The 23,546-nt window shown below is 47.4% G+C and overlaps 1 protein-coding gene across 1 annotated transcript in view; it reads left to right on the forward strand.

Annotated features, from left to right (window-relative positions):
• Positions 1–4,157: 4,157 nt before the first annotated feature.
• LOC148506511 (H-2 class I histocompatibility antigen, Q7 alpha chain-like) overlaps positions 4,158–23,546 on the forward strand; it is a 35,600-nt gene continuing 16,211 nt past the window's right edge. Inside the window, exons 1-2 of the mRNA XM_088446528.1 lie at positions 4,158–4,271; positions 15,418–15,678. Of these exons, the coding sequence (XP_088302654.1) occupies positions 4,223–4,271; positions 15,418–15,678 (310 nt within the window). The 5' untranslated portion in view covers positions 4,158–4,222. The remainder of the gene's footprint in view (positions 4,272–15,417; positions 15,679–23,546) is intronic.

Genomic DNA, 23,546 nt, shown 5'->3' on the forward strand with positions numbered 1-23,546 from the left:
CGGTATGTTGGGAGAGGCTGCGGGGAGGAGCTTCATTAGCTCTTTTACTTTCCACCTCCGCAGTCCTCTCCGGTCCTTAACCGCAGTCTGACTGCCGCTGGCCTGCCCTGGCCAGCAGTGCTGTCTCTTCTTTTCTTCTTCCAGCCATCGCCGCCGATCTTCTTTCTTGATCGCAACATCTTGGCCTGGCCACGTCCACGGCCGCCGGAACTTTTGCCGTGACGCTCCTCTTCGGGAGGTGTTCTCTCCTCCCTCTCCGCCGCCGGACTGACTTCTTCCCGCTCAGCGGCGTCTAATAGTAAGATAGCGTGGAGTGGGCGGGGGCTATGAAGCAGCGAGCCACGATTGGCTCGCCACGCCGCCTGCTATTGGCTGCTGGTCCACAAGCCGTGTTTGGCTCTCGACCAGAGCCAAACAGCCGCAGCTTGCTCCACTTGAATGGCGCTGGCTCCGGCTTACCGATGCCGCATCAAGGCTACCGGGCGCTGAGCTACAGTCAGCTCATGCCCGGGGCCAAGTCTTGCCCGCTACTGCTGTATCTGGACCGATGCTGTCCCAGCGCCGGCCACTGATGTGTCCTGTAGGATTGGACACCTGATCCCAGCACCGGCTACTGCCAATATCCCCACAATAAAGATCAACACATTCGGTGTCTGTGGGCCTGAGTCACTACAGATCGCAACTGCAATCACGGTTGCGATTACACATGCAGTCTGGCTGCAATGATATGCTAAACCATTGCGATCCCTATGCCGTCTAAGCACTACATAGGGACGCCTACTTGACCTTACACACATCCGTAATGTTTAGCAAGACTGCAAAGCCATTGGTAACATGGAGTACCATCACAGCCTCACGCACACTTGCACAAGCTCTGACCTTGCTCAGAAATGTCTAAACTCATCGCACGCACTGAGCACTAGAGCTGCGATATGGCATCGCAGTGATAATTTATGCACGCCCCTGCGAATGACGTTCAAATGCACTGGCACGCCTGCATTTTGCCAACCTTGCCCCCCCCCCCCCCGTCATCACCCACAAATGGCACTTCCTGCCAATCACTCTGCAATGGGTCTGCGTAGTCTCTGGCGATCGCAGTCCCAATCGCAGTTGCTAGTTTGCGCACGTGCACTGCAATGCGTACGCATGCGCAGATCAAGACAATCGGCCAATTTTGTGCGTAATCGCATTTACGATTCATAATGAATCAGGCCCTGTGTTCTTTATTTTATTATATTTAGATTTCTTTTATGTTTTCTTCACAGGCAGGGGACAGGTTTCCGGGCAGGCTCTGGCTGGCAACTGTAGTCAGCCTGTAAAGAACAATATCATAATATATTTTTACACCTTTAACCCTGCACCCAACGCCTCCAGGGGTGCGGGCAATAGCTGATTAATCCTTGGGAGGGGGACTCCATTTTATTTTTGGGGTCCCCACTTTCTGAGCATCTCCAGCCCTGGGCTGACCAGTTTGGGGCTGGTTTTGTATTAAGGACTGTGTCTCCCTGCTATAGTGTAAGATCCCCCCTGTCTGGTTCAGCCTGGTACACAGGGGCATTTTAAGGGGGCCCATTTGCCTGTGCATTTTAAGGGGGCCCATTTGCCTGTGCCTGTGCCATTTATGCCAGTACTGCGCATGTGCGAATCACCGACAAAATGGCCACCACCATTTTCACAGTGATTTTTTGCTAGACCCAGGCACCCTGAACCCATTATAGATATACCCCTGCTGGTGCTGGATATTGGAAAATTGGAGGGGGGGGGCATGCTAGTTTTTCACCGATTGTTCAGTACCAGACCAACTATCATTGCTTTTAACTCTAAGAAGCCTGCACAGATTATAGTGGTCTGTGCAATGCTTCTCCCAATTCACGTGCCACAGGCAGATAGTTTTTGGGTGAGTTTGCAGTCATTTTGCCATCAATTTATGGTAGTTTTACAAACCAACTCTTAGTAAATGTCCGGTTTCTATTGTCACATATGTGAAAGTATTGATTGTTTGTCTGAACTAAACTATTCTATAGCCAGATTTTTGGTTGATGTTGAATTTAATAAACCTCAGAATTGCAAACTAAATAGCAAATCGCACAAAAATGCAAAATCGACCAATATCGTCCTTTTGCAAATTTACCCCTAAGAGTGCTTCTCTTGATTGCAAACAAAAAAATGAAAAACCCCAGTTCTATATTGCTTCATGCTACATTAGTGCTTGTATTTCGACCTGCCATGTCCCCCCTGGGGTGTATTTGGGTGTGCCATGTCCATCCGGCGTGTTTTGAGGTGATGGCTCCCTTCTCATAAAAACAACCCATTGTAATGAATCTCCCCTGTATTTGTGTAAGTCTCCTAGAGTCACTCTAGGGAGGGCTTCTGCCTATAACAACCGCCCGTTGTTTCCATAGGGTACAACTCACTCACCGGTACTTAGGATGCCATCAGGTCTTAACCTCCGGACAGTAGGGGCTTATACAAACAACTGGAGTTTGCAAGATAAAACTGGAGTAGTAGTACAAAGGTAATATTAACCAAGGAGCAGCCTGCAGCCATGGACACAAGCAAGATAGAGTGCACACTAATAAACAGGTAGCATGAATATCAGCAATACTAAGTAACAATATTGCAGGGTAAATTCCATAGAGCAGTGTGCACTGCGGACAATAACAGAATACGATTTCATATAAACACAACTACATAAAATAGTGGCAATCACAAACAACAGATATATTGCAAGATGGTATAGCAATAAATTCAGATACACATGCAGCTGGCAGTATGGAACTGCAGCCTACCATATAATGCAGAATGGAATAGCAATATATTAACCAGTGTGTGTTTTCCAGAGTATAATAGCAGCAAGAGACATGTACATATATTGCTGGATGGCATACTGTAGCAATAGGGCATATCACAAATGGCTTGAGAGTGAAACTGCAGCATAATGAACATTCCAGGTATACTTGCAACAGATACAGGTAATGCAAATACCAAACAGCAGATACAGGAACACAGGGGCATATCTATGATGGGTGCAGGGTGTGCGGTGCACATGGGCCCCCGGCTCCAGGGGGCCCACACTGCACACCCTGCACCCATATTATCTAAAACTTACCTCTCCGATGTCCCGCGTCAGGTCTCTCAGCGCTGCTCAAAATGCCGGAAAATGGCCGCTACGCCCATTTTTATGGTGTTTTGAGCATGCGCAGTGAGGAAATCGCCAGGAAAATGGGGGCAGCACCATTCCCCTGCAATCTGTCTGTGCATGTGCAGTAGACTCTGGGCACACTCTAGTGCCCAGAGTCTACTGATGATGCGGTGGCTGGCCAGCCGCGTCAGTCGGCTGCTGGGGTGAGAGGTGGGGGCCCCTGACTGGGAAAGCACACGGATCCCCTCCTCTGTTAAGATGCCCCTGCAAGAACAGGGCCCAGATGGCACAACTTCCACAAGAAACTATCTCCAGCAAGGCAGGAATGGGATGGCTGACTTATAACAGAAGTCAGAGCCATTCTCATGTAAGCAAACAAGACCCAACTATGAGCAGCTGAGTGCTGCATGTTCACAGAGGCTTCCCAGCTGGTAGCTATCAGCCTGGACCAAATCTCACTGTCTTTTGGAGGGTACACACGGTCAGATTTTCTGGAAGATATGAACAATAACAATTGTAAAAATCGTTACATCGTTCATATTGTTGACATGTTTGACATGCATCGACGAACAATGTGCGTGCCCGCATGTCAGATAACGATATCTGAAATCGTCTGTGTTTGCAGTCAGATTTGGACGATTTCATTCATTTAAATACTGTCAGAAATCATTCATGAGATCGTTGGTAAAATCGTTCAAATCGCTCATCGTTGATCTAGCAAGTCTGACCGTGTGTATGCACCATTAGCCTGTTCATCCACTCAGCTCTGGTTCATAACAACCTTTCAGTTCAGAAAGGAACTCCATGTGGCATTAGGGGAATCAGGACCAAAATCCCTTTTCTGCAGGACAGTCCCTTTAAATTAGGACTGCTCCTCCTAAATCTGAGGTTTTATCAACATTCTGCTAAACTTTTAGATTGCTCTGCCTGGTAACTGGTGATCCAGCCAATACTAATTTTTAATTGGACCTAGAGAGACTTCACATCCGGTCAGCACTGAGTATTTTTACCACTATAATGTTTATGCATCACAATACTCTGTCCTGCAAATAACGGTTGGTGACTTGCTGAGAGGTGAAGATGGAGTTTCACCTTCTCCTTACTTTGTGGGTGTCCGGAATATATTGTGGTGAGTATATAAAGAGTCCAGCTTGTGTAATTATGTATTTATAGAGTGCAACAAACTCTTTGGGCCAAATGTAATAGGGTGAGAGTTTAGAAAATGTGAGAGTTTAGCAGTAATCTCTCACATTGGTTGAGTTTTATCTTCAAAAAAGGAAAACATCTGAATGAGATTTTAAATCGTGAGTTTTTTAAGTCTAAATAAACATGCAAGTTCACTCTGTTACTTTGTTTTTGGACTCTTACATTGGCAAAGTTTAAAAAGTGTCAGAAACTCTCACTTTTCTAAACTCTCCCCCTTTTACATTTGGCCCTTTGTATCTTTATTATTATTGCTGTGGCTCAACAGATTTTGTGGAAGCACAGGTCACAGCATGCCTGCTTCTACAATAGCTGTCTAGTCCACCTCATATATGTTTTTCTTGTGCCTAAAGCTTAATATTTCAGATGCCAAAAATGTTTTTATGAAAATGTACAAATCTGGGAAAATTGAAAATGAAACAAAGTTAAGAAAAACAAAAAAAACTGTTTAACTTTGAGTTTTATACTTGAACGTGGCTGTCGCTTAGCAACAGTGGCCAGCTTCCTGCTCCCGGGATTCACATATTTCCAGCTTGCGGTCCTATTTGCCTGGAAAATGGGATGTTTCTCCATTACAATACCTTGTAGTCAGTCAGTGTGCTTGTATACAGGTGCTGCAGATATGATTAGCCTATTTACCCAGAACTCTCCCCATTGGTCCATCCAGCTTCAACCCTGCAATACTACACCTACTGTATACATTATCCCGTTAGCACTATAGGGGGGAACTGTGGCCCTGATTCAGAGCCGGACGCTCTGACAGAGCGCTCGCTCTGAATCAGGGCCGGGCTATTTTTTTATTTGAACGGCCTCCTGGCCGCTCGCATAGCTGTGGGTGACCATCCACAGCTATAGCGAGCGGCCAGGAAGATGGTCACGATGGTCAAGACCATTGCGACCATCGGGCTTGCGACGAGACCCTTGTGGTAGGGTCTCGTTGCCGCAAGCCCCAGAGAGATTTCGGCTCTAATGAGCCAAAATCTCTCCCACTGACATCACTTGTGATGCCAGTGGGGCCGCCCCCAAACGGAGGCGTTCACATGGGAGCGCCTCCATTTGGGCAGCCACTCCCCCGGCCCGCCCACCAAAGGGGGCGAGCTGTCACTCAACATCGACAGCTCGCCCCCTTTGTTGCGAGACCCGGAGCGACGGAGTGCCCATCGCTATCCGGGTCTCGCGCATGCGCACGACCGTGCCGGCTACGTCGTGTGCATTTGCACTGGCCCACCATCGATCCGGTTGCGAGCACACAGCGCTTGCGACCGGGTCTGAATCAGGCCCTGTATACCCCAATTGTGAAAATAACTAAAAGTAAAGTTTAAATGGTTTAAAAACAGAATTTTATTAACAAGAAATTATCATCTCATACCTACCAACTTTAGTGGGAGAAGAGGGACACTTGCCTTTGGCGTATGAGCGGAAACAGGGAGTGTGGCCTATTGGTAGGGGCGTGGCCTCATGGGAAATGCCATACCTGTGAGCTACACCCTGTTTTCGTTATGCTGGGTGCTTGCCCAGCTCTGCAGAGCAGCAGTGTGAGAGTATCCTCCCCAAATGCCCCCCGCCCGCGAGCCACTGCGGCCCCTGGGTGGGACAGCAGGGCAGTGTCTGTAAACCTGGACTGTCCCGCTGAAATCGGGGCAGTTGGGAGGTATGTGTGTCATCTAGTAATAAATTAATGAATAAGACAAACAGTTCTCTACATTATAGTCTATTGATAATCAGGGTATAACACACAGTACTGCAAATAAATCGGTGACAGTTTTTGCACTGCACTGTTGTTTTTCTGTCCAATTTCCTTGGGCGTACACACAACAACATCCTGTTCTAGCAGCGTTCTCAGTCTGTGGTGGGGTAACCGGAGTATTTTTATCCACAACATCACTGATTAGCAGCTTCAAGTGTGACTGCAGTGACGGCCTCACTGCTCTTGTGTCAGTCCTGAGATTTACTAATTGGCGACCATAATTTAGAAGACATTTCCTTCTTGAAATTACCTTCTCCCCTTTGTCTTCCAGCGTATTAGTGTATATCAGGTTAGCCTGGACACCAGCGATGTTAATTAGCCCATTAGTAAACACAGAGGCCAATAATAATACCAGTAATAATAATATAAATAAACTAAACACATTGTTATATCACCATAAGGAGCTTTATAGTAACAGAAAACTGGGAGACCCTATAAAGAATTACTCACAATAACACTATTCTGGGGTATGCGGTTCCCCACCAGTGTTGCTAATGAATAACACAACCACTTCAAACAAGGGGCAGTGGCAAACGCAGGATTTTGAAAGGGGGGTTCCAAATCCTTGGTTGCTGAGTCAATGGAAAAACATCTACCCACAAATATATATATATATATACCATGCATACAGGCGGCACCCTGTCTCCAATAAATCAGCACAGGTAATAGTGAATGAATCACCGACGTTTCGGAGCGTTTAATATAGCTCCTTCATCAAGGTACAAACAGTTTTGGTACCTTGATGAAGGAGCTATATTAAACGCTCCGAAACGTCGGTGATTCATTCACTATTACCTGTGCTAATTTATTGGAGACAGGGTGCCGTCTGCATGCATGGTAGATTTTGGGTCAGCTGGTGCTGACTTACTTTGGAGGGCACCTGCACGCTGTATGATTATTATTGAGAGTGCCACCCTTGAGGACTATATATATATATATATATATATATATATCTTGCACAGGACCTTAGCTGATAAATGGGGCCCTCTATGTGTCTCTTTTTGAATGATATTTTGAAATTTACCTTTTCAACAAAAATGTAATGACCCCACCCTTACTAAATTCAATTACCCTCCCCCTTACTAAATGCAACACAGACCCCGTTCCAATCACAAACAGCAGCTACACTTGACAGTCACAGGGAACTTACCTTATAGCTTAGTCAGTGCACCCTCTCCTCCCCTTCAGGGTCCAGGACAGACAGCTCATCTCTACCCTGGTCTTCAAGAGTAACTGAGGCCTCACCCAAGTGTGTATCTCAGCTGACGATTCGGCCGAGGTGTTATGCTCTTGGTCCAGCATGCTGCAGCTGCTGCATTGTCACTCACTGCTACTCCTCGGTGCTGCTGCTCCATACACTTCACAGGCAGGCACATAAAGAGATTGTGTGCGGCGTGACGTCATCACGTCACGTCGCGCAAGTTCACAGTGTAAGGCCATTGATAGAGGCAGCAAGCGCGGCGGAGGAGGGGAAGTTATCCTCCTAGTAGTGTCCTCGGCTCCCAGTCCTTACTGACGGGCCGCGAGCCGCGGCTGAGGACACGGGAGATAAACAAATGGCATTTCTGGCAGTCTGGCTATATTCAGCCAGTGAGTACAGAGTAGGCACCTGCCGCGCGGCACAGTTGCCTGAGCTCTGGTATTTCGCGCGGGGGGGTTCTGGGTACTCAGAAACCCCCCCTGCGTGCGCTTATGAGGGGGGAGATGTACTAAGCCCTGGAAAGTGATAAATTGGAGAGTGATAAACTACCAGCCACTCAGCTCCTAACTGTCATGTTACAGGCCGTGTTTGAAAAATGACAGTTAGGAGCCGATTGGTTGGCAGTTTATCACTCTCCAATTTATCACTTTCCAGAGTTTAGTACATCTTCCCCAAAGTCAGACCTGCTACTGGATAGGTCTTTCACCGCCAGAAGATTACCAGAAAGCATCAATAACAAAGTGCTGCCATCTCTTAGAAATATATAAAACAAACATGAGTGGGGAATGCTGTCCCCCACTATAGTATTCCAAGGTTACATTGCCTCCTCTCACCTGTGCCGATGATAGTTTCCTGCTTTGCTGCAACTGTACCTGTGTTATGTGTATTTTGTCTACTTATTGCTTTCTGGGTTTTCCTGAACTCTTCCTCCCCTGACCACAGCAGTCTCTGGATAACATCTTTGTCTGCCGTCAGCCCTGACCCAGTCTGTCACCAGGCCAGAGAGTCTGTTACCAACCTGATATCTCTATCACTGTTGATAACTCAAGAATCAGCCCTACCCCATGTTAGCAGAGGTGTTAGTTAGTCTTCAGCTGGGTACACACTAGAGACAATGTACGTATCCAGCAATGGCAGATGTGACGGCACGATATATCGGGTGGTCCGTACACACAAACAGGATCTGGTGTACAATCGCCCTATATGTTGTTCACCCACCGCATCCAGAAGCATAGTGTTGTCCGCCGTATCTTCAGATTGGCCTGCACTGTAGACAGATCTGAAGATACGACAAACGACGCATGGGAGCGCTCCAAGCACTCCCCGCGGCATGTGCCTCTTTCTGCGCATGCCCAGCTATGCAGAGCTTGCGCAGAAGGACGTCAGTGGGGCTTCTGGGTCATAGAGCCGGAAGTCCCTCCATCGCAAAGGGCTGCTCTTACAGAAAGAGCGGTCCTTTGCTAATGCCGGCATCATGCCAAGGGTGGCGGGATGCATCACATCCCGAATGCGATGCGTTGTGCATCCTGCCCTGTGTTGAAAAATTACAGTTAGGAGCTGATTGGTTGATTAGGAGCGGTCCGCACTACATAGTAACAAAAACCGCCACCGGCTAGTACACTCGTACTACCCGGCGGCAGTGTGTTTGTTTTGGCAATCAATGAGAGTCAGACAGACTCTCATTGACTGCTGCGCCCACTGCCGGAGCAGGGCTGGAGATCACTCATGAGCTCCATCTTCCAGCTCCCACAGTGGGTGATGGGAGAGATGTCATGATGTATCTCCCCTAATGCAGAGCGGGCTGGCCTGGGAGGACGGAGGAGCGGACGGCGGCGGGCACAGGAGCAGGAGTGGGGATTCAGGTAAGTGGGTTTTTTTTTAGTGTGTGTCTTTGTCTACTACAGGGGGTACTACTGGGGGCAGTGCATAGGGGGGACCACTACTGCGGGCACTGCATAGGGGAGACTACTGGGGGCACTGCATAGGAGCGACCGCTACTGGGGGCACTATATAGGGGCTACTACTGGGGGCACAATATAAGGGGCACTGCATAGGGGGGACTACTACTGGGGGCACTATATAAGGGGCACTACTGGGGGCTCTATATAGGGGCTTACTACTGGGGGCACAATATAAGGGGCACTGCATAGGGGGGACTACTACTGGGGGCACTATATAAGGGGCACTACTGGGGGCTCTATATAGGGGCTTACTATTGGGGCACTATACAGTGGCAAACGCAGGATTTTTAAAGGGGGGTTTCCATAGTATATATATATACATATATACAAACAGCATTCATACACACAACTTCTAAGCATACTCACGCACAGCGTACACACAGACACACACATAAGCATACACACACAAGATACCTACATATGTACATAGTTACACACCGCATACATACATACATACATACACACACACACGCATACATATGCACAACATACATAAATACATACACGAATATCAGTATACTTACCGAGGGCTGAGGAGGAGGAGGAGGTGGGTCACCGCTGGAGCCCATGTGAGCGTCGTTGCTGCTGCTCGGCATGCGTAGCAGCTCCTTCCTGGCGATCTCCTCCTGAAGACTTGGAGCTGAGCCAGACCCAGAGCAGCTGCACCAGGATGACGACGACCACAGCGATAAGGGCTGCGGCCTTCAGGGCACCTGACCACCCACACAGAATGATGGGAAACACCGGGGGACAAGCAACTGCTCCATCCCCTACTGCCGCCGCACCAACACGCCCCCTCACAGCACAGCAGGGACAGTGTCTCACACAACAGCGCTTCCTGCCCGGCGCCCGCTGTACCTGTATCTTCTTTGCAGAGAGCTCTGCCAACCAGAGCTCTCTGTCTGTGGATCTGCGGCAGCTCCGTCGAGCCCGCAGTCAGTGCAGAGACGGAGACAGTGCTGTCTCCGTCTCTAAAAAAAAATAATTTGGTCAGTCGGGGGGTTTCTGGGTACTCAGAAACCCCCCCTGCGTGCGCTACTGCTATATAAGGGGGACTGGGGGCACTATATAAGAGGCGCTGCATAGGGAGGACTACTACTGGGGGGACTACTACTGGGGCACTGTATAAGGGGCACTGCATAGGGGGCACTGTATAAGGGGCACTGCATAGGGGGGCACTGTATAAGGGGCACTACTGGGAGCACTGCATAAGGGGGACCACTACTGGAGGCACTGTATAAGGGGCACTACTGGGAGCACTGCATAGGGGGGACCACTACTGGGGGCATTGCATAGGGGGACTACTACTGGGGGCACTGCATAGAGGGGACCACTACTTAGGGCACTGTATAAGGGGCACTGTATAGTGGGAACCACTACTGGGGGCACTGCATAGGGGGGACCACTACTGTGGGCACTGCATAGGAGGGGACTACTACTGAGGGCACTATATAAGGGGCACTACTGGGGGCTCTATATAGGGGCTTACTATTGGGGGCACTATATAAGGGACACTACCGTGTTCACTGCATAAGGGGGACTGGGGGCACTATATAAGAGGCACTGCATAGGGAGGACTACTACTGGGAGGACTTCTACTGGGGCACTGTATAAGGGGCACTGCATAGGGGGGCACTGTATAAGGGGCACTGCTGGGAGCACTGCATAGGGGACACCACTACTGGGGCCACTGCATAGGAGGGGACCACTACTGGGGTACTGTATAAGGGGCACTACTGGGAGCACTGCATAAGTGGGACCACTACTGGAGGCACTGTATAAGGGGCACTTCTGGGAGCACTGCATAAGGGGGACCACTACTGGAGGCACTGTATAAGGGGCACTACTGGGAGCACTGCATAATGGGGACCACTACTGAAGGCACTGTATAAGGGGCACTACTGGGAGCACTGCATAGGGGGGATCACTACTGGGGGCATTGCATAGGGGGACTAGAACTGCATAGAAGGGGACTACTACTGGGGCAATGTATAAGGAGCACTGCATAGGGGGACCACTACTTGGGGCACTGTAGAAGGGGCACTGTAAAGGGGGGACCACTAATGGGGGCACTGCATAGGAGAGGACTACTCCTGAGGCACTGTATAAGGGGCACTACTGGGGGCTCTATATAGGGGCTTACTATTGGGGGCACTATATAAGGGGCACTGCATAGTGGGGACTGGGGGCATTATATAAGGGGCACTACTGGGGACACTGCATAGGGAGGACTACTACTGGGGGGACTACTACTGGGGCACTGTATAAGGGGCACTGTATAGGGGGACCACTACTGGGGGCACTTTATAAGGGGCACTGCTGGGAGCACTGCATAAAGGGGACCACTACAGGGGCCACTGCATAGGAGGGGACTAATACTGGGGCACTGCATAGGGGGGACCACTACTGGGGGCACTACTGGGAGCACTGCATAAGGGGGACCACTACTGGGGGCACTGTATAAGGGGCACTACTGGGAGCACTGCATAGGGGGGACCACTACTGGAGGTACTGTATAAGGAGCACTACTGGGAGCACTGCATAGGGGGGACCACTACTGAGGGCACTGCATAGGGGGGACTACTACTGGTGCCACTGCATAGGAGGGGACTACTACTGGGGCACTGTATAAGGGGCACTGCATGGAGGGGACCACTACGGGGGGCACTGTATAAGGGGCACTACTGGGTGCACTGCATAAGGGGGACCACTACTGGAGGCACTGTATAAGGGGCACTACTGGGACCACTACTGTGGGCACTGCATAGGGGGGACCACTACTGGGGCACTGCATAGGGGGGACCACTACTGGGGGAACTGCATAGGGGGGACCACTACTGGGGGCACTGCATAGGAGGGGACTACTACTGGGGCACTGTATAAGGGGCACTGCATAGGGGGGACCACAACTGGGGGCACTGTATAAGGAGCTGTACTGGGAGCACTGCATAGGGGGGACCACTACTGGGGGCACTGTATAAAGAGCATTACTGGGGGCACTGTATAAGTGGTACTACTGGGGGCACTGTATAAGGGGAACTACTGGGGGCACTGTATAAGTGGCACTACTGGGGGCACTGTATAATCGTGCACTACAGGGGGCACTGTATAAGGGGCACTACTGGGGGCACTACTACAGAGGGCACTGCTACATTGCATAAGGGGCACTGCTACAGTGGGCATTGCAAGAGGGGCACTACTACTTGGGGCATTAAGGTGCACATGGAATGGAAAGGAATGTTCCCAGAGTGACAAGAAACGGTGGTGTGTCATGTTGCCATGCCCCCATTTTCCAGTGGCCATGCCCCTTGTGGCATGTGACCATGTCCACTATTTTTGCCGTGCGCCTTCGGCACACACACCTACTTGGAGCAGGGGCTCCATTATTATTATGCCCTGGGCTCCAAATACCCTAGTTATGCCACTGCTTGGACATAAGCAACTGTCCAGCTTTCAGCAGGACAGTCCCGCTTTTCAAGGACTGCCCGCCATTTCACACAGATTGATCAATTTACTAAGCTGTGTTAGGAGATAAAGTGAACGGATGTAAGGTACCAGCCAATTAGCTCCTAACTGCCATCTCGCAGGCTGTGTTTGAAAAATGACATTTGGGAGCTGATTGGCTAGTACCTTATCTCCGTTCATTTTATCTCCTAACACAGCTTAGTAAATGACCCCACAGGCCGGTGTCCCGCTGTGGGGGGAAGTTGGGGTAGTACTCACTGTCACTGTATGCACACTGCATCTGTTCACAGTGCAGGGAGAGCCTGGGGCAAACCAGCATCTCTGGGTGTTATGGGGCCACACCCCCATTTCATACGAGGCCCCGCCCATTTGTCGCACAGGGGTCCCGGCTTTATTATCAGAGATATTGGGAGGTATGATAAGGCTATTAACCAAACTACACCAACATACATCTCTTATCGCTCATCACGGAGTATCTCCTAACCCGACCTCTCTGCTCTGCACAAGATCTAAATCTCTCATCCACACACATCGCTCGCTCTGAATGAGGGCGGCCGCATCTAAAAAATGAACCGGCCTCCTGGCTGCTCGCTAGGCTGTGGGTTACCACCCACAGCCTTAACGAGCGACCAGGATAATGGTCGCAATGGTCAAGACTATCTCGACCATCGGGGCTTGCGACGAGACCCTTGTGGTAGGGTCTAGTCTGCCGCAAGCCCCAGAGAGTTTTCGGCTCTAATAGAGCTGGAAGCTCACCACTGACATCACTGGTGATGTCAGCGGGGCTGCCCACAAACGGCAAGTGTTCGCTTGGGAACGCCTCCGTTTGTGAAACCACCCCCTCGCCATGCCTAGAAAACGGGGCGAGCTGTCGATCACCATCGACAGCCGCCCTCTTTGTAGTGAGCCCCGGAGCGAAAGAATTTCTCTCTCGCTCCAGGGCATGCGCACGCGCAGTGCGGCCGCTGCGCTTGCGCACAGCCAAACATCGACTCGCTTGCGAGCACTCAGGCGCTTGCGAGCGGGTCTGAATGAGACCCACAGTGAGTACACAAGCTGCGTATGGCATCGCAATGGCTAATTTATGCACACTCCGGCGTATGTGCAGAGCGCGTCATCTGTAATCGGCGCATACGCAGAGCGGGTCCTGATGGTGAAACCAAGAGGAGAAATGTGTCTACCCTGCTTTTCTCCAGTGACAGGGGACACAATAACATAATGCCATCTCTGGATGGTGTTATAAGAAGTGTTGCTTCTCTCAGCTATATTATTAGCGTTTGTGCGCAACCTGTATTGAAACCTATGGGGTGAAAATGAGGAGAAATCAGTGATTTTCCACACGTTTCTCTATACTAAATTCAGAGAAATTATACTTCCTCTATTTTAGGTAGGTACATGCGCAGGACTGGTCGGGCACCTGCGCACATTCACGACCATCGGGAATCTGCGATCAGCGGTGCACTAGTGTGCCGTGCTGAACAAGGCCCCGGGTACCTACTACAATGCATACAGCTTAGTTTCTTCTTTATGTCGGTGGGACTGTGGGAACAATGGGCCTGTTTCAGTTTTACGTAAACCTGATGGTTTATGCGCAACTCCAATGATTTCCATCCAGCACATGTGCAGTATCTGTACTGCCTATGTGCATGGCAAGGCCAAGATCGGCAGTGGAGTTCCAGCATCCATTCTGAGGAAGATTGGGCTTACACAGATGGCTGATGGCTGCCTAATGGCAGCAGTGTGCGTCTTTTTCCTTTTGTAAAATGGCCGACATGGCTGACCTCGCCCCGCCCACAAATGGCCCCAGTATGTCAGTCATGCTGGGGCTTGGGGGCACTGCGAGCAGATGCTGACCGGCATAACAAACAGAGAATTTGATGAATTGCTGCCTAAGGAACATGAAAAAGATTTGGGGGTCTATTCATGGCGCTGGTGAATTGTAACTTATCACTATACATGGCATCAGTTTGATGTGATCTATAGCTTAGATAAAGAGCATTTCACGTATACTCACCTATCCAGCGATGCGATCCGGTCTCCAGGGGTCCAGCGTTGCAGTCTTCTCCTCCGGTCCTCTGATTGCGGTACGACTGTCCTCTTCTGCGCGTGTGCCGGCTCACTGAAGTATTACTGTAGCGTGGGAGGCAGTGTGAGGTGGGGAGCAGGCGAGTAGTGCGAGGGGCGGGCGGGCAGGCGGGCAGCGGGCATTGCGAAGGTAGAGGGGGCCCTGTAGAGATGAGTGGTTCGGTTTTACCGCTCATCTCTAGTTAAGAGGTGGTGACCCGGCAAAAAGCATATCTGGGTCCACCTTACTACCGCAGAGCGCGGGGTAGGGCAGAGGGAGGGGGCACTGTGGCAGAGGAGATGAGCTGGCCCTGGGCCGCTCTGATTGGCTGCAGAAGCAGCAGGGGGCGGGGAGAGATCTTCCCTGCTCTTCTCCTCTCATGAGGCTCTTTAAGCACCAGAGCAAAGAGCGACACCCCAGGCAGGAAAGAGGAACTGCACAGTTTGTGACAGGTGCAGGGTGTTAGAATGAACACTACATAATACATATGAATGATACTGTGTCCCTCTATATTTTAATTGTATATTTTTATTTAATGTGTGATGTCAGTCAGATACTGATAACTGCTAAATGATGACCTTCTGAATTTATTGCCATAATTTCTATAACAGAATGTGTATGTCCCTATCTCAGACAGTCACACCCTGCGGTATTATTACACGGGGGTCTCAGGTAAAGGATCGGGGCTGCCGGAGTTCTCTATAGTTGGATATGTGGATGATCAGCAGATTGTGAATTATAACAGCGACTCTCGTCTCTGCCGTCCTGTGGCTCCGTGGATGAATAAAGAGGGACCGGAGTACTGGGAGAAAGAGACACAGATTGCTAAAGACACGGAACCTGTATACAAACAGAATGTGAGGACAGCGATGAGTCGCTTCAACCACACTGGAGGTGAGACACACACTACATTGTATACATTGATAACCACCACCAAAAGGTAATAACCCACACCACTTATATATGCACCGCCACCCACATACATCATCGGCTGTACTCTGTGTTCTGCTTGAATTCCGCTCCATTGTGGGTAAGGCTGTACAAAACATACTACCACTCAGTAAGCCACACCACTGGGTAAGTACCGGACTGATTGGGATCAGCAGGTGTATACTATTGCTATGCTATTACCATCGCCAATAGTGCGCACATATTTTAAAAGTTTTAACACTATGGGAGAGTCGCGGGTGTCTCAGTGAAAGTGGTTGCGTGCACAGACACGCACATAGGAGGCCATGCTATGACAGAGAAACTGCGCCTGCCGCAGGACTGGTGCTAATCGGTATTTCAACATCTACAGATGCTACCAGTGGCCGCCTCAGTCCTGGCACATTTGGAAACACGTATATACACCAGGGGAGGGAATAAAATAACACACATTGACCTCACAGTTATAAAATAACACACACATTGACCTCACAGATATAAAATAAAACACACATTGCCCCCACAGATATAAAATAACACACACATTGACCTCACAGATATAAAATAAAACACACATTGCCCCCACGGAATCGGTATGATTTACCGCCGGACCAATGCCCGGCGGTTGGAATCCCGATAGCGGCATTCCGAAAGTGGAGGAAATCCCGATCGTCCCTAGGTAAGTATTAGCTAACCTATTTCTTCCCCCAAACCCTCCCTTAGGGGTGCCAAACTCTAACCTCCCCCTCAGTGCCTAACCCTGATCCCCTCTCTAAGTGCCTAAACCTAACCCTCCCTTCTCCGCTGCCTAAACCTAAGTCCCCTAGGGGGGGCCTAACCCTAACGTCCCTCCGGGGGTGTCTAACCCTAACCCTCCCTCCCCCTAGCCTAACCCTAACATCCCGGGGGTGTGCCTAACCCTAAGTCCCCCCTGGCAGCTCTAAACCTAAACAGCACGTCTGCCCGCGCTCGTCGCCCGGCATCCCTTCAATCGGGATGCTGTGCGTCGGGCTCCCAGCGTAGGTCTAATGACAGGTGTCGGGATTTCGACGCCTATCATTAGACACTTGCCGGGATATGACAGCCGGGAAGCCGGCTGTCAGTATTAGGTCCGCCGGCTTCCCGACTGCATACCGCCCCCACAGATATAAAATAACACAGACATTGCCCTCGCAGATATAAAATAACACAGACATTGCCCCCGCAGATATAAAATAACACACACATTGCCCTCACAGATATAAAATAACACACACTTTGCCCCCACAGATATATAATAACACACACATTGCCCCCACAGGAAATAAACACACACATTGCCCCACACAGGAAAATAATAAAATACACATTCATTGCCCCCATAAAAGAATGACCTGATATGAAGACAGTCTGTCAGAGTTGTTGTGTAGTAGAACTTGCAGAGGAGGCTGGCTCCTTACCCTCTCCCTCACTCTTAGTGGCAGCCTAAGAAAGTTAGTGTACAGTCTGCACTACTGTTCGCTGAGCGGCTGTGTCACCTCCATGACATCATGGCCTGGGCTGCATCCAGTTCAGACTGGGCAATGAGGGGCCCACCGGAGGAATCATGCTAGAGGAGTGTGGTCATCCACCAGAGGGGGTGTGACCAGCCACCACAGACGCTTGGCTAACCATTGGGCAAATCTTGGTGTAGTTTCTATAGATGGGAACCAAGCCCCATGTTGATCAGTGGTCCTGCTCCACCAGGTAACTGACTGTCTAGTAAAGTAACAATCTATAATTTGAGGTCTAAAACTTGACACCTAGAGGAGGGGAAGTGGGCCCACAGACAGTGGGGCCCACTGGGGATTTCCCCTGTACCCCTGTGGGCCAGTCCAACCCTGGCTGCATCTGAATCGGCTGGGAAATGAGCCCAGCACTGCCTGGGCCAAAAGTTAGTTTTTCTGGCACTACAGACTGGTGGTGGTTGCTGCTAGTCATCAGTCCCGGCGGTACCTATGGGATGGCACCTATGTGCGGTTTCTCTGTTTGAACAGCCCTGAAACCGGAGTGAATGGACTAATAGGTGTTGGGTGGGTGGCAGGTGTTTAATGGTTGCTGAGAGTGAATGGATTATTAGATACTGGGTGGGGGTAGATCAATGGGTGCTGGGAGTGAAATGATTAATAGGTGCTGGGTGAGGGAGATTAAGGTGTGCTGAGAGGGGGTGGTATTGAGTTCTGGGGGTGAATGGATTCATGGGTGCTGAGTGGGGGAGGTTAATGGGAGTTTAGGTTGAATGGATTATTGGGTGCTGGGTGGGGGAGGTTAATGGGAGCTCTTAGGTTGAATGGATTATTGGGTGCTGGGTGGGGGAGGTTAATGAGTGCAGACATTGTGAATGAATGTGTTGATAAAGCAGATACTGTACATTTGTCTACTCAAAGGTAGTGGTCAAAAAGATCCCGACACAGTAATAAAAGAGTTTGATGAGATATGCGTACCAGTGAAAAAAAATCTTATAATGTTTAACATTACTGTGCAGAGCTCCCCTGAGAGCACCTAGTTATATATTGCCAGTTTGACAACACTACTATCATATAAATATGATTATGGTTCATCAGGGACAGGATTGTGTGTGGAACTTATATTGATGTAACTCGTGCACATTTATCACGTGAGAAGGATTTAACACTGGACACGGCTATACACATATGAATGCTGCATGAGCAGTCGAATAAAGCTGAGATGGAGTTTAAAAGATAATCTGATGTACTGTATGTGACCTCCGGCAACACGTGCACCAACACACACTTTGTGCGAATTGTGGCGGTCGCTGTTCCGATGAACACCACAAACTTCCTGCTTTCAATAAATGCTGCAATGCTTGTGACAAATAAAATCAATTTGCACGCTGGTGCTGGTCCAAGCCTACAGCCGATGACTGACAACGCGTTCCAGCAGCCCAGACACCGGTCTCCACTGCGGAAATATTGATCTCAAGGCCAAAAAAAGGGTGAATTATTCACCACAATAGTAGAAAAGGAGACCAATAATGCCATCAAAATAAAAATTGACACTGGCACCCAGTGTAACGTCAGGTCACGTGATCTCCTCCAGTGCACAAACCCCAAAACACATATTTACTGTTCTCACACTGTGAATCTAATTGCTTACGGTGGCCAGGGAATCAGGACCATGGACGTGGCCAAGCTGCAACCCACAAATTTCCCACTGCAGTTTCATATAGTGGACAGTAATGTCATACTGCTCCTAGGTTTGCCAGACAGCATAAAACTGGGGATAATAACTTTTTTTTTTTAACAATTTATTTTATTGAGACACTGCACGTAAGCACAATCAAATATATCAAAATAACAATTACAGAAAATACAAATATACATAGAGTACATTAGACATATAGATCATAGTTGTTACGGACATTATAAAGTAACAAATCAAAAAACCATATATATATATATACATAGCTTATGATAGTAGTGCTCCTTGATATAAACACTGTATATATCCTAATTATCAGATCATATTGTATATCAGATAATGTTTGAAACTTCCAACATCTGACAAATACAACCAAAAACAAATATAAATAATACAAAAACAAAAACAAAAAGGGCTCTCTCCCAATCCTCCCCCCCCGCTCCCAAAGGAATCACAATCATCTGCATCCGATGTAGACACATTAGGTCGTGGTAGAGTTGATGTCTATCGGTGGATTATTTCCAATAGTCTGGAGTAGAAACCAAGATGTATCCTTCACACTATAATATATTTGGCGCCGCATGTCTAGGGATAATGTGGATATATATGATTCCCACATATCATATCAAAAAATTTCTCTACTTTCTTATCTTTCTCTAAGACTACCTCTACCCAATCCATTCGAAATATGTTATATAACTTTGCCTTAAATAACGCAAAAGATGGGGAGGAGGTCGAAATCCATTCCTGCAGTATTGTTTTACGAGCAGCCGCACTTATTGCCAATAACAATCTTCTGCTTCCTTTGCTAGTTCTCATATCTGTAGGTATAATGCCAAAAATAGCCCACTCTGGAATGAAAGGGATATAATTGAGTAAAGCTGACTCCGCATATCGTTTAATTCGTAACCAAAATCCTCGGACTATTGGGCACGACCAAAAGCAATGGTATAAGTCTGCATTATCTTCTCCGCACCTATAACAGGAATGAGAAACCGAACGTCCCATTAAAAAACTCCTATGCGGAGACAAATATGCTCCATGAAAGATGTTTAGAAACATCTCTACATATATTGTTGATGTTAAAGATTTACAAGAATAATTAAGGGCAGTCAATAGCTCGTCAACTGTATACAAGGGAAATTTATGAACCCACTTCGAAAGACCCCTAGCATTGGACATGTGATCCAAAGATACTTTAAAATATTGGTAATAATTAGAAATAGCTTTCTTAAGCATTGGGGGTTTGGAAAGAAGGTCATCTACTGGATTATCCCAATCTTTCGCCGCAAACTCCTGGATTACTAAATTGATATAATGTTTTGCCTGCAGGAAGGCCATGGGGAACAACAGAGTATCATACTTTTCTGCTGCTTCGCTAAAAGACAAAGCCCGACATGTTCCTTTATCTACTAAACAACCTATTCTCTGAATGCCACCCACTCTCCATATTGTGAACGGATATGTCGCCTGTCCAGATTGGAAATGCGGATTTCTTACAAGAGGGAGAAATAATGACTTGTGTGAGTTAAGGCCTGCCTCATGTCTTATTAAATGCCATACTCGTTTTGTATTCCACAATAATGGATTAGTTTTAATTGTGGTGGGTGATTCCTGATCATAGGAGTGAAGAAACGTAATCAAATCGCCCTGATCTAAAAACTCTAGTTCAAGTGAAGTATTAGCATAATTTTCTGTTCCATTTATCCAATCCGACAAATAGCGGACCATAGCTGCCTTGTTGTATAATCTGATGTCTGGAAAGCTTATTCCCCCATTCAATTTGGTTTGTTGCAATTTTATCAAGCTAATCTTGGGCCGTTTACCATTCCATATAAAGGATCTAAATAACTTATTTAAAAGTCGCAGATCTTTAACTGTAATGAACAAAGGTAAAATTTGAAACGTGTACATTAACCTTGGAAATGAAATCATTTTGACTAAGCTCGCGCGTCCCATATATGACAGAGTGATATTCCTCCAGCCTTCCAACTCGTCCGAAATTTTTTTTATAATGGGCCTATAATTAAAAGGATACAAGTTAGCCAAATTGCTAGGAATTACAATACCTAAATATGCAATCCTGTCCCTGGCCCAATTGAGTGAAACATCGCTAGGCAGACGTGGCAATGAATTGCGCGAGCCCAAATAAAGTGCCTCTGACTTACTGATGTTCACTGCAAACCCTGATATTTCTTCAAAACTTTTCAAAAGCCCCAATATATGAATTAGACAGTCATGAGGATTGGCAATGTAAAGCATAATATCATCCGCAAACGCTGTTAATTTTATTGTTTTAGATCCAATTTTTATCCCTTTAAAAAGATTGTCCTTTTCCAGTATTCTAATCAACGGATCTATAGCTAGATCAAATAAGAGGGGTGAAAGGGGACACCCCTGTCTTGTTCCTCTAAACATCTCTATAGGTGCACTAGTACAACCATTTATCGTTAGGGACGTCACTGGGGAAAAATAAAGATATTTGATCAATCCGATAAATGAAGGGTTGAACCCACGCACTTGTAATATGTTAAATAGATGGGGCCATAACACTGTGTCAAAAGCCCTTGTCGTATCTAAACTTAATAAAGTGTTAGTAGAAATTGAAGATACCCCGGCTGACACTGCCACTGCGGCAATGGCCGCTCTAACTCCTCGAACTGAGTGACGCCCTTTTACAAAACCCAATTGATGGGGAGTTAGCAATTCTGGCAAAATAGTTTGTAAGCGACTTGCCATAATTTTAGCTAATAACTTTACGTCTGTATTTAACAAACTGATAGGCCGGTATGATTCCAATTTTTGGGCATCCTTTTGAGGTTTAGGGATCAATATTGTGGTAGTATTCGTAAAATATGGAAATGGAGAGTTGTTGTCTATTATATCATTAAACAAATCCACTAAAATCGGAGCCATCTGATGCCGCAATATTTTATAATACTCGTTTGAGAAACCGTCTGGGCCTGGTGATTTCCCAAGTTGTAACTGTGATATAACCGACAGCACTTCATCTAGTGTTATTTTTCCAGAGAGTGCCTCCTGTTGTTCTATAGTTAATAAAGGCAACAAGTCATCAGGGATCAAAGCATCATATCGAGATTGATCAAAAGGAAGATCTCTATACAAGTCCTTATAATACTCCTCAAACTTACTCATAATCTCTTTATTCGTAGTGAGTAAAGCATTAGTATGTGGATCTTTAATGGCTGTGATATACGTTCTTTTACGCCAGGGCTTAGACATGTTGGCAAGCAACTTTCCAGCTTTATTCCCCCATCTGTAAAATTTATGCTTAGTAAACAATACATCCTTTTTAGCTTGGGATAAAAGATGCGATTCTAAGAGTTGTTTCGACTGAACATACGTCTCCCGAGAAACTTCAGTAGGGTCTGCTATATAATTTTGTAACGCTAAAGTTAAGGCCTCTGACATTGATTTATAAACAGCAGCCTCTGCCTTTCTTTGGGAAGAGACAAAAGCCATGATCTGTCCCCGCATTACGGCCTTCGATGCACCCCAAAAAATTACTGGCGTATCCCATGCCTCTATATTATCGTCTTGATAATTCATCCACTGTGTTAATAGGTGGTCTTTAAATTTAGTGGACTTGTACAAGTAAGACGGAAACCTCCAATGTTTCAAGCCCCTCGGTGACTGCGTTAGACTCAAAGAAATTGTGATGGGCGCATGGTCAGATATTAGAATTGAATGTAATCTGGAATCCTGTATTCTAGATACCAGGCTGTCTGATACCAGAAATAAGTCAATTCTCGACCAAGATTTATGGACAGCCGAATAAAAAGTGTATGATTTATCTGTAGGGTTCAACAGCCTCCAAACATCCGTAATTTGATGGTTTGTTTTGAAAGATTGGAATTGTCTCCAGATTGTCATATTAGATGAACGGGGAGTCGGTTGTCTGTCCAATGAGGGATTCTCTACCGAGTTAAAATCTCCCGCCACTATCAATGCATAGTTAGTACGTTGTGCTAGGATGTCCATCACCCTGCCTATAAATTCTTGAGGTGAAACATTTGGCGCATACAAGTTTACCAGAGTATAACAGGCACCCTGAATCTCTACATCAATAATCAAAAATCTACCATTAGGATCAGTTATGGTATTTATAATAGAATATTGCATATTCCTTTGAAATATTATGGCCACCCCCCTGATCTTTCTGCTACAGCTAGCCTTAATACATTCCCCTATCCATGGGGCCCTCAAAGTAGAAATATCTCCCTCTGCCCAATGCGTTTCCTGCAGGAATATAACATCAGATTTAAATTTTTTTAAATGAGTTACTACTCTTTTGCGTTTAATAGTAGAGTTCAAACCCCCAATATGCCAGGATAAAAATTTCAACTTACCAACCGATGACCCAGTGTTACCAGCAGTCATATCGTTAGACATGTCTTATCCAATACCTTGTCGTGGGACAAAATAATCTAAGAACAAAATTAAATTAAAACGTGGCACTCCGTCCCAGCAAGCGGAGACCACCCTTTTTGAAGAATGCGAGTCCTCCGGCTCCAGAGTCCCCCAGGGAGGGAGAGAGAAAACGAGAGAGAGCCAACAAAAAAATAAAAAATATAAATGAAAAGAATAAGAAAGAAAAACAAACCAGAAAAAAATAGATACATTATACCTTTTTG

Source organism: Taudactylus pleione, unplaced genomic scaffold (assembly GCF_031769625.1).
Source record: "Taudactylus pleione unplaced genomic scaffold, aTauple2 ptg000400l, whole genome shotgun sequence".
Classification (NCBI taxonomy): Eukaryota; Metazoa; Chordata; class Amphibia; order Anura; family Myobatrachidae; genus Taudactylus; species Taudactylus pleione.